The sequence below is a fragment of the Talpa europaea genome, assembly GCF_964194135.1.
Source record: "Talpa europaea genome assembly, chromosome: 3".
In the NCBI taxonomy this organism is placed as follows: Eukaryota; Metazoa; Chordata; class Mammalia; order Eulipotyphla; family Talpidae; genus Talpa; species Talpa europaea.
Genome location: NC_140069.1, coordinates 5,262,894 through 5,275,086, shown reverse-complemented (window position 1 = coordinate 5,275,086; position 12,193 = coordinate 5,262,894). Strand labels below are relative to the sequence as shown.

Below are 12,193 nucleotides of genomic sequence, written 5' to 3'. Positions count from 1 at the left end.
AAAGCCGGCGGCTGTGAGCTCTTTCATGGTCCGTAAGAAGGACAAAGGCCGGCAGGCATCAGCCCAGAAAGCGCAGAGAGGTACAAGCTTGAACAATCTACTTCCTAAAGGTCGTAGGCAGATTCTTTTTTCCAAAGGCTTCTGGTCACCACCTAAATTCCACCTTTCCCCATTTCCTGTTTTGGCTGCTGAAGAGAGCCCACCGCCCTGCTGCTCCCCCTCTCCCCAAGTCAGAGAGGGTTTTGCTTCTAGAAAAGGGGTCAGTTTCTGTCTAGTGGGGGAGGAAACAGGAAGGAGGCAGACCGGGCTCCGGACAGAGTGCCCGTGAGAACCGGCTGCTGGGTCACCTGGGCAGAGGAAGGGTTTCCTGTTTGGGGCAGTTGGGCGTCTCTGAGGGGTGGGCAGTGACCACCAGGCCACTGGCTCATGGACACAGGCCACTGCATGCTTCCTTCCCCTTGGTCCCCGGCCGCTCTCAGTTAGGTCCCCAAGCCCAATCTAACCTCGTCCTCACCAGAGCTCACTCTTACAAAATAAGCTTTGGATTAATTAATACCAAGTTATGTGCATGTGGCAGGCAGGGGGTAGGGGCAGGAGGGGCAGCTACAGCAGTCCAAAGTCCAGGGGGCTCACCCCACAGCCACCTAGCAGGAGACCTCCATGGACTTGGGCCCCGCGCTATTCCCGGTGGCTCCGGAGTTGGGGGTGATGTCCAGGCGGGCACCTTCGCTGGTGTGGGAGCGGCTGCGAGTGCCCTCGCTGGTGTGGGAGCGGCTGCGGGTGCCCTCGCTGGTGTGGGAGCGGCTGCGGGTGCCCTCCAGGGAGGTGACACTGGAGCCTGAGGCTGTGCGGGAACGCATCAGGCGGGTCATGCTGGCCGAGGGCACTGGGGAGAGAGAGAGACAGCAGTGAGTGGGTGAACGAATCCCTGCATGCCACACGTGGGGAAACTGAGGCAGGCCTGAGAGGCCTGTGAGCTCCCAGGAACCATCAAAGGCTCCATCCATTCTTTGGGACATGTAAGACACCCTTGCATGTAGCAGATGACTGATAAAGTGGAAGAAGATGCTACAACCCCCATCCCATACGGGTTGAATAGTGACCTCCCCAAATTTCCGACCACCAGGGTCTCAGCATGTAGACTCATTTGGAAATAAGTTCTTTGCAGATATAGTTAAGATGAGGCCATCCTGGATTAGAGCGAGGGTCTGATGCAATGGCTGGTTCCTTCTAAGGGCCAAGGCTACGTGAAGACAGAGGCAGAGATGGGAGTGGTGTGGCCACAAGCCAAGGACACTAGGACAGCCAGCAGCCACTGGGAGTGGCAAGAGGCAAAGAGAGATTCTCCCTAGAACCTCCAGAGCGTCCAGGACCCAGTCTATACCTGGATTTTGGACTTCTGGCCTCTAGAACTGTCTTTCTGGGAGATGATACATTTCTGGGGGATTTGTTCAGGCACCCACAGGAAACAAACACACCACCCAATTCTAGCATCGCTGCAAAGACCACACTGGAAGACACACATACAAACTGGGGTGACTGAGGACACCCATGTGTTTTGGGGTGACATTAACTGGTTGGGGGGAGTGGGTGGACTCTGTGGCGGACACCCACAAACAACTGCACTTTGCTGTTCTGACTTTCCTTCCCGAAGAACTTGTTTTTGAATCTGTAAAGCAATAGGACCCACCCCACATCTGTCGCTCACACATTTTCTCTGAGCCCCTATTTCTTGGCTCCAAATCTGGCTATTTTACTGACTTTGCAGGGTTCTGCTGACCATGGCATGACGTTGGGGGTGCACAGGGCCAGCCAGGCTGCCAAATGATGAGAGCTGACCTGGGGAAATGTAGGCTTGAACTGCGGGAGCACACTCACACACACGGGTTCCCTTGTAAATAGATGATGCGAAATCCTGGTAGCCATAAGTACAGGCCAGGGCTGTAACTGTACTTTCTCTCCCTTTGATAGTCCCTTACCATTTTCTGTTCTCTAGTTTATCTTAAGGCGAGAATACAACAGCTCATAAGCACAACGTGCAGATGGGTTCATCAACTATTGATGCTGTCGGGAAGGCTTCCTGTCGGCAGCAGGCTATTAGCAGTTAAGTTCTGGGGATGTCACTAGTCATATGCAAATGTTTGACTGTGCAGGGTGCAGGGTAGGTACCCCTAACCCCCATGCTGTTCAAGGGTCCACGGAGCCTTAGTTCTCTTTGGTGGACGCCCCAAAGGGACTCCAGCTCTGCCTGTTGCCTTCCTGTTAACTTGTAGGATGTTTGGTTTCCTGGGAATACAAGCTGATTTGGGAGGGAAACAAGACCTGCCTTTCATTCCTTTCTCCTCAGAAAACACTTTGAAAGCAGACATCTAGACCCAGGGCAGTTCCAACACAAACGAGCTGGGATTCAGGCCCGCCAGGTACACAATGCTGCCCAGCAGCATTCTCGTCACGGCCCTCGCTGCCCCTCTCTGGAGGGCAGTCAGTTGGGAAGGGGGAAGGCCGCAGAAAGCTGTTTTCTTTTGGAAGGGGGGCACCCTGGGACATGGATCCCTCCCCGGGCATATAAATTAAGCTTGCTGCTCCGGGCCTCGTGGAAACTAAACACGGCAGAGGCCAATCTCAAGACTGCGGTCAGCTCACCAAACATACTGTTACTATTTTAAACAAGCAAACAGTTTAAGTCTCAAAGTAAAAAGAGAGACTAGAAGTTCAGACTTCCTAGGTATGATGGGTACATAAATTATAATGCCACAAATTATAATTGCCAGAAAGAGCCGAAAGAGCCGCAAGAGAGCCAGGACCAGGGCTGTTCCACCCACGGCACCCACTGTGGCCACCACCCAACAGAGCGCTCGGGCCTAGTCTTGTCTGCCCTGGTTGTGGGGCTGCTTTCTTGAAAAAGGGCTGCATGTGCCTAGCAAATAGGCCATAACCATCATACGAAAAGCTGGAAGTTCTTGAATTATGCTTCTATTTATTCTTCCATTCCCAGATCTAACGATTTAGCAAAGAAATGCTGTGCCTCAATTTAAGCAACTTTATCAGCCACTTACAGAACTTATGATAGTTTCCAAAGAACTATCAGAGATCCCTCTGCTCTTTACTGAATCTTTCAAAGCCTCAGCTTCATCATTTGTAAAATGAGGATAAGAGTTTCTCATAGGATAATAATGTGGTTCAATGAAAAGAAAGGGATGTATTAATACGCTTTCATCTTTACTACCATCACCCCATCATTATCACAATAATGATCACTAACACCGCCTGATCACCACCTGCCATGCCCATCATCGTCACTGTCTTCAACACCATCACCACCATCACACCATCTTCATCATCACCACCACCTTCACCACCACCACCACCATCATCACCACCATCATCAGCATCACCACCACCATCATCACCACCACCATCAGCATCTCCACCACCACCATCAGCATCTACACCACCACCATCATCTTTTCCAAACATCACCACCACTATCATTATAACTGCAAGTCTTTCAACAAAGCATGTAATCAAAATTAAAAAGATGTTTATGGTTCATCATTTGTTTTCTTCTCAATGCTTCAAGGGACAGTCCATATCTAAACCTTTAAAAATTCCCTGCTGTGAAGTAACTTCTATTCTTGGGCCTACCCAGTGGCACAGCAGTTGAGCGCTGGGTTGTGAAGCTGCCCGAAGCCTCGAGGGCACCAGTTCGATGCCCGGCTGCTCCCCGGCCACCGGAGGAGGGTCCCGCATGGAGCGCAGACCTCTCCTGCCGCCCGCTGCTCCCCTCAGCAGTGTACTTCAGTCCTTCTGCCTGCTCTGCTCCCAGCTCTGGCTCTGGTGAATTCTCTCACCCTCCCGCGCTTCTGACTGTACCCAGTGCTTGTATAAATAAATAAATCTTTAAAAAAAAAAAAAAAGAAAAGAAATAACTTCTATTCAGTAAGTGAAGAGAGAATGAGCAACTGCTGGCACTGAGGAGATATGAGCACGCCTGCGTGGCCACCGCAGGCCCCCCATCTAAACGCTTCCTCCCAGGCCTGCAGGTGCGCGGAGCACTGAAGCTGGACGGTCATGCAGACACTCCTCCCGGCTGGCTCCTCCCGGCTGGCTCAGCACCGCACTGCTGCCCCTCCAGCCGCCCCTCTAGCCTCCCACTCTGGGAAGGGCCATACTCACTGTATCCCATGCCCTGCACGAAGTACTTGAAGGCCTCAGCGAGCTTGGCAGGCTGCAGGAGAAAGAGAAGGAGCACAGTCAGTCGGGGGTCCAGGCCATGAGTGGCTACCGCAGCGGAGCCTCCGGTCCCTTCACTGGAGAGTCTGGCCCAAGACACCCCTTTCCCACACGGTGGTTTGGCCACTGTGGGGTGATTGGACAAAACAGGCATGATTTGGGCAACCTTGGCCAGGAAGATCATTCAAATTCAGTTCCAAGTTAATACAGCGTGGTAAAGTCACACGACCCGTCCGAGCTAGACTCCCCACCTGCACACTCCGGTGGGTGCCACACACCCCCAGAGGCTTCGGTGGAGACCACGACAGTAAAGGAGGGGCCCAGGGAGCTGGAAAGGCCTCGGGCTCGCTGTCTATTTATTGAGCAGCGACTGGATTACAGTGGCCCTGAAGTGCCTTTCAGCACTGCAAAGAGAGGGAGGCCAGGCATGGTCTGGGGGGAAAAGATGACCAAGACTTACATAATATTTCATTTTAAGGAAAAGCACAACATTTTATTGATATAAAATTGTACAAGCAAAGATTAAAATGTCTATTTATTTGTTAAGTTGGTGGGGTTATTTTAAGGTCAGGAATTGGAGGGGTTAGTTATTGTACAGCAAACATACTACATGAACCAACACGTTTCTATGCACAAGTGCACACTCACTCTACACACGTGCATGTACACACATGCAAACACACACATGCATGCTTGGGTTTCATCTCTGGGGGCCTGTGGCTGTAACAGCAGCCTATGGCCTTTGGGGTAGGCACCCCTAGATCTGGACCATGCTGATGGCATACAGAGGATGTGAGGGGGGACAGCAGGGAGTGGGGAAAGGGCAGTCCCAAGTCACAGAGGCTCAGCCCCACCCGGGGAGGGCACAGGTGCACGCGGGAGCTCACCTGGGAGATCTGGGGGAGGCCGCCACAATCCGCCATCTGGGAGAGAGGGAAGCAGGTCATTCTCAACAGCTCCGGGGGCAGCCTCACACCGAAACGGCTCCGGACGGGTGCCTCACTCTGAACCCCGCTCACTGGCGCCCTGACCCCTGCCCACTCTGCTGAGGGGACGGGGCAGATGAGGGGCGGAGACACCGAATCCCACCTAGCAAGGCTGCTTTCATCCCGTGTTGTCTCTCACTTTACTGTGTGTTGTTGAATGGCACAGACTAGGCCCTCCACCGGGCCCTGTGGATAGTCACACTGCTCCCCAACCCTGGGGGGTACAAGCACCCCATTTCAGAGGCAGCCACCAGGCCAGAGGGGGCTTTTAGAATGTGTAAAGTTCTAGTCAGTGTCTGTCTGACCAGCAGGCAGACGCTCCACCCACCTACGACACGGGGGCACACCTGTGCACAGGCGAGCTTGCAGGTGGCCTGCTCTTCAGTGGTCTTGGGGGACAGCATTCTCCCTTTGCCTAAGCAGAGTCTCTCTGGGAGGCCCGGCCCTGTCCCACCCTCAGAAGAGCCCCAGCCAGCACAACTCCCGGTCCTACTCTCCTCAGAACTCCAGGGCCAGTGCCCCAGGGATTCTGGGCCTCTGAAAGGGATTGTCTCATCTTTGCAGCCAGCACCACCCAATAAACACTTGTGAACAGAGGCCTCAGATTGCACAGTCAGGCACAGTGCAATTTTGCAGAAAATTTAAGGGTTTTCTAAGAAAGAACAAATGCAAGCCCCCACCCCCTTCCCTGTACCTTGAGGAGCGTGGTCTTCGTGGGGTCCAATTTCGAGTTGCACTCCACCTGGACAAGGAAAGGCAGAAGAAATTGACTAGTTTTCTACCTGGGGCCAAAGCCACGCGCCTCCCCTTCCCTTCATCAGAAACACCCACATTTCTGCTAGCAAAGAAGAAGGTATGGGCTTCAGGATTTATCATATGTGGCTTTGAATTCCAGTTATGACCTTAAACAAGTTATTCACCTTCTTTGAGGCTCAGTTTTCTCATCAATAACATGAGGATAGTATCTTTTAGGCGTTATTATGAAGACTGGAGAAATGTGGAAAGTGCTCTAAAAATATTTGCTAAATGAAAGGCCTCGTTTAACCAGCTGCTTGGGTCAGCGATTCCACGGGCCCCTCAGCCCAGTCCCAACACCACCACGCTGGTTTCCCTCTTCAAATTGCCAACAACACTCTTCAAAGTGCATCTAGGACTGGGCAAACTACTCACGCACAACCTGTGATGTTCAAAGTACCTATAGCAAAACTATCATCTCCTGCTCCGCCACCCACCGCGCACATCACGGCTACTCTAGGACTCTGCTTAAAAATCCGAATCTCCTATGTTCCCAGCTAGGGGGACCTTGGGAAGGTAAACTGCTCGCTGCCTCCACTGCACCACAGGTAGGAATTAAAGGGTGAAGTGAGCCAGAAAGCCTGGCCTGCGCCCCAGGTGCCTCTCTGCCTATTAGACTATCAGGCCAATCTGAAGCCCCATCTGACTCCCAGATGGGAGGGGAAGTCTCTTAGCCAGAAGCCAAGTGACCAACATGCCCATAGAAACCAGCAGACAGAGCGAGAGGGGCCTGGGAGAGGACACCGGGGCTCGCTGCCCAGCAACCGGGCCTGCTGTCACCAGGGAAAGCGGCAGGCGGCTCGGCCCTCTGCCCAGAGGCCAATCTGGCATTTACAGGTGTCACCGCCATGATGAGGGCAGGGCGGGTGTGGCCAGGTAGGCTTCATGCGGAGTCCACCGCATCCGACCACAGAATTAAACACAAAACCGGTGGCAATTTCTACTCACCACGGCATCCACGGCCGGCGAGTTGTCCCCGACCACCAGCAAAGCAGGACACCTGCGGGCGGGGAGGGCAGGAGTGAGTGAGGTGCAGGGAGGGGCCCCGCGCCCGGCCCCATGCCCAGGGTGGCAGGCTGGCGCTCCTGTCTCAGCCCCCCTCATCCTCTGCTTTGCTCTTAGGATAAAATGGGCAGAGGATTTTCAGCGTCTCTGTTTTATTTCAGGACGTCTCTCCTCAAGGGGGGGTGAGGAGGACCCTGCTGGCAATCACGACAGCAGAGACAGACGGGCAAGTCTGACAGAGGAAACGCGTGTGCCACTTCCAGGTACCAAATAATAGGGTTCGCTCACGGAGCCATAAAAAGACTCTGTCGTTCCTGGCGGACCACAGCTAATTATACCCGCCACAGCCGAGCCGCTCAGCTCTGGGGGGCTGGGGGGTTCACTGTCTTTCTCATCTGTGCGCTCTGGGAAGTCCAATCTCACATAGCATTTGACATATAGTAGGAGCTGGATATATTCTATCCAAAGTGGGGTCCCTCTGAGCTGGGAGGTCCCAGTCTAGGTCTGGGGGACCCCAGGAACCATATCCCTGCCAAGGGGAAGATACATGAGACTGGACGTGCCTACGTCTGCCCAGGACACACGTGGTTCTCACAGATGGCGACTCCCCCACATGGGCACCATCCCACCCAACTCAGAAAAGGTCCTGCCAGCAAAGGGCCGTGGGGAGAGGCCGTGGGGGAAGGACTCACTGCAGGGTGACTGTTTGGGTCCCAGGCATCGGCCTCTCGATCTCCAGGTCCCGCCGGCTGTGGTGACAAATACCCCATTAACACCAGCAGTCCCTCCCCTAGAGGAAGCCCCCTCCCCTGAGCCAGCACGTTCAAGGACTGTCCACCAGGCCCTCTGGAGCCCACGGGACAGGCAGCACAAGCTCACTGGAGATTCCAGAACCCCTGGCTAACACAGCTGCCCAAGCTCCTAAGCTGAGCTCCAAACCAGCACCAAATGCAGGCAGCTATACCCTGGCCCAGGATTAGGGGAAGGGGCTCCTCATTCTTGGAAGTAGTGACTCCCCGGAGCCTCCCAGATCCTCCATCCTCCCTCCCCAGTGCTCTGCCGCCCGTCCTATCCCCTCTCCTGCACCTTTCCCTGCCTGAGGCCAGCCCGGGGCACCTACCCTTTGAGGGCCTGACTGCACCCCACTCCCCACTGCACTTGGGCCACGTGGTCTGGGGTAGGGGTATCTCAGCTCCCCACAATGCACTCTGAACCCAGAGGAGGTGCCTAAACATCCCTGGCTGGGCTCCCCTGTGCTATTACTCCATTTGCTCAATTCAAGGGCTGTGTCTCCTGCTATGTTAGAACCTCCTGCCTTGCCCCATGTTCCAGACCCTGCAAAGGAGCCTGGTCGAGAGCACCACCGTGTGGCCCCCATACCTGTTGTAGGCATTAATGAACAGGTGCAGGTTGCTGGGGTTCATGTCGTTGACAATGTGCTGGCGGTAGGTGTGGACGACCTCCACGTTATTCTGCATCTCCTCCTGCATGAGAGAGGGGGCTTCATCGCATGTGGCCCTGGATCCGTGGCTCCCCGTCATTCAGCTAATGACGCCTAAGCTGTAAGACTGCTGTGGAGCCGGAAAGGTCCGGGAGCCACTGCCCAGAGGCGAACTGAGGTTCACATGTCAGCCAGCAGCAGGAAGGACCTCACACCTTCAAGGGTGCAACGTGGCCTCTGGCCTCAGGCCTTGGAAGTTTCGAGTGGGAATCAGCTGTGCGAATCTGAGCTTGGCTCCCTCAATGCCCCTCAGCCTGGCACCTGTCCGACCTCTCCGAACCTCAGTTCCTTCCGAAAAAGAAGTCGTGGGAACAATCTTACCACCTACTTCACAAGGTGTGGGATTTCCCGGGGCCCTGCACACAAGCCCGTGGAAACTGACGGCCAGTGATGTCTTCCCATAGGGGGAGGTAAAAAGAACTTGTTCATAGTGGAAAAACAAAACTGATTCTTGCCATGGGAAGCTGCCAGAAAGAAGGGTCATCTCAATGCCCTGCGGAAGGCCGGCCTCAGCCTCCCTGCTCCCTGGTTCCCTTCTGAATGTGATCTGGGACAAACAAGTTAGGGGCTTGCTCTGTTTCTCATTTGGACAAGGCAGATGCTGCGGGTTTTCAAGAAGGGCCCGGTGTGACTGGAGACAGCCAGTGTGGGGCGGGAGGAGGCCGGGGGGAGCATGTGTCAAGCCCCAAGTGTCCTCAAGGCAGTCCCTGACCGTTTCAGCAGCAGCGAGGCCAACTGGCTGGGGGGAGGGAGATCAGGACAAGGCAGCCTGAGGAACTGTGCAGGGACTTTGGGTCAAAACACAGCTGCCGTGACTCGGGGGCATCACCAGATACCCTGAGAAAGCTGGGGTACAGTCAGGCCAGGCTCTCACACCCTATTAGGCACGGACCCCAGTGTTTCCATACTCCTAGGAGGTTCAGATTATACACTCAAGGTGGAGAAAATGAATCACAATTGAGGCATAAAAAGAGGAGAGCTCCAGCAGGCAGACCAGCCGGCCCCAGAGGAAAGCGTATGACGAATCCCTGGAGCCTGTGAGCGTCAACGCATTTGGGAAAAAGGTCTTTGCAGATGTCAGTGAGGCCTCCTGAGATGAGATCATTGTGGGCTATCTGGGCGGGTCCTAAACTAGTGACTACTGTGTCTGATTAGAAAAGGCAGAGGGAGCCTGGAAAGCGACAGAGGCAAAGCAGGAGGCAGACACTGTTGTGAGCACCACAAGCCAAGGACACAGGGGCTTCTGGGAGTTGGAAGAGGCCAGAAGGATCCTCCCTAGAGCCTCACCAGGACGCACAGTCAGAAACTCCTGACTTCAGAGCTTGGCCTCTAGAACAGTGGGGGGACCCACTTCTGGCGGGTTTGCTTGGGGTCAGTAGCCCAGGAGACAAACGCAAGGCCAGGGGCAGTGGCACACATGGGCAAGCCACTCAGCACCCAAGAGGCATGAGGGCCAATACGCCCACAATGAGGGCACGGGCTGGGCAGGTTAGTGTAAGGACAGGGTGCTGGCCAGGGGCCATCTGGAAGGGCGACACTCCACAGGCACAGAGCAGATCAGCAGTGGCCCGAGAGCAAGAGGGTGACCTGGGCACAAGGGACCTTGCAGGGCTGGGGTTGGTTCATCGCCTTGATTTTAGGGCTGGTTTTCTGGGTGTCCACGGACGTTACATGTTAAATTCTACATCTCAACATGTGCGGTTTTTGTACCTCAATAAAGCTGTTAAAGAAGTTTTGTGTTAAAAAGGGAGGCAGAGCAAGGGCTTGATGATCATGAATGAGTGACGTCACACTGCTTGTTGGCATCAGCTGTGGCACCGCTAGCTGACGAGTGTTCCTCTCCAGCCCGCAACTGCTCAGCGCAAATGACGGCATCTGGACCACACCACAGACTCACCTTCGCGAAGAAGTGGGACACCACCATGTCCGGAAGGGCTTGGGTCCATCCCGAGATCTGTGGGGCACAAAGCGGGGAGATTACCAGGCTGGTGTCTGCAGAGATGGGGCAAGGTCATGGAGACACGCAGCCTCCTGGCACCCGGTCATCTACTGGACCTGGACCTGGGGCCCCTGGGCAGCAGAACTTGGTCTCTCCATCAATTCCTTATTCTCAGGGCCCCAAGCACAGGACATGCACAGCAAATGTATAATGAATCAGGACTTGCAGAGTCCTAGCAAGGAAGAACCTGTCCCTATGTACTAAATATGCACTGAGCTCTCCCAGCCCACACTGCAAGATCTGTTTTCCTTGAACTCTCCTTCCTGCATCACCCTCTGGATTGCCCCCCTAAGTCAATGTCCTTTTCTGAATATACTGAGGCTAGTAGAGATTGTGACACCTACTCTCTACCTCTCTCCAATGACAATGCTAGGTATATATCAGGAGTTCGATAAATGCTATTTAGAGCAGAGGCTCCATAAATACTAAGTACACAGAAGGAGCGCCATAGAAATTAGTTCTATAGCAGGAGCTCCATTAATGTTAGGTATACAGCAGGAGCTCCATAAAAGCAAGGTACATAGCTGAAGCTTCATAAACGCTAGATAAACAGCAGGAGCTCCATAAATGGTCGGCATACAGTGGGAGGTCCATGAATGTGTGCTGGTCCTCAAAAGCCCTCTAAACTTGGCAAAAACACACTCCCAAGGTAAGAAGCCAGGATCGCCCCTGCTTGAAATGCTTGTCCTATTTCAACAGGAAAGGCTCCCCCTGCTCTCATCAACTTGGCAAATATGGGGGCCTTTATTAAAAAAAAAATCATGATTTTAAAGGATAAACAAGGGCTCCCAGCGCTGCAGCCAGGGTTGTCTGCAAGATGAGTAGTGTGTATCCTGCCCTCCATCCCAGTTCCCTGACCTGCAGCGCCCAAGTCAGGGCCTTCGGCACCTGCTTAGTGAGACCTAGGATGGGGGTGGTGGTGAGGAGAGGCCTCTTAGCTCCTCTGCTCCTCCAGGCAGGGACCCCTAAGCTCACCTTGGAGGCGGCCCAGTCCATCCAGCCTTCTGCACAGGGGTTCACGTTGATGAGCACCAGGCCCTCCACCATCTCGGGGTTGTTCAACTGTAAGGATAGATGTGAGGTAGAGGTGAGGCAAAACCAAAGGTGGAAGAGAGGACCCAGGAAAGGGACCCACAGGGCACAGGGGAGCAGGCTGCTGCTCTCAAGTCTGCAACCCCACTCCCGGAACTGCGGCTCCAATGCAGCAGACAGGAACTGGGTCCCTGAGAGAGCAGAAAGAGGAAACCAGAGAAGTAGAAATAGAGTGTGGGCACCTCACAGACCTGCCTTAGGCAATTCATGCCACCTCTGCCCTTGGTTTTCCCAACAGTCAAATGGGTACATCCCACATCTACCTCTTAAATCAGACGGGGCACAGAAATGCTCTCTGGTACCTCATTACTTCCAAAGGATCATCTCTTTAACCATCATCTCTCTATCCATCCACCCAGGCACCCACTCATCCATCCATCCATGCATCCATCCACCCACCCACCCACCCATCCATCCATTCATCCTTGTATGCACACACACCCCTAACATATAGTCGAGACCTTGTCCTCTCTGCTCAGGCCAGGTAACCAGCCAGACCAACATGTATTCAGCATTTCTACCTCTAGCAAAGCCAGCAAATAACAGGCAGAGTGAACATGCCTGAATAAAAGGAGCACCGCG

General features: G+C 54.0%; 1 protein-coding gene across 2 annotated transcripts in view; it reads right to left on the bottom strand.

Moving 5' to 3' along the window:
- Positions 1 to 644: 644 nt before the first annotated feature.
- Positions 645 to 12,193, bottom strand: part of NDRG1 (N-myc downstream regulated 1) — a gene marked incomplete at both ends in the record, with an annotated part of 28,834 nt that continues 17,285 nt past the window's right edge. Inside the window, 9 exons of one of the 2 annotated variants that reach the window (XM_084229135.1) lie at positions 645 to 886; positions 4,177 to 4,228; positions 5,121 to 5,156; positions 5,914 to 5,961; positions 6,963 to 7,014; positions 7,712 to 7,768; positions 8,400 to 8,503; positions 10,418 to 10,474; positions 11,408 to 11,581. In XM_084229135.1, coding sequence (XP_084085261.1) covers positions 645 to 886; positions 4,177 to 4,228; positions 5,121 to 5,156; positions 5,914 to 5,961; positions 6,963 to 7,014; positions 7,712 to 7,768; positions 8,400 to 8,503; positions 10,418 to 10,474; positions 11,408 to 11,581 — 822 coding nt within the window. The remainder of the gene's footprint in view (positions 887 to 4,176; positions 4,229 to 5,120; positions 5,157 to 5,913; positions 5,962 to 6,962; positions 7,015 to 7,711; positions 7,769 to 8,399; positions 8,504 to 10,417; positions 10,475 to 11,407; positions 11,582 to 12,193) is intronic. The other variant, XM_084229136.1, reaches the window with a different exon arrangement.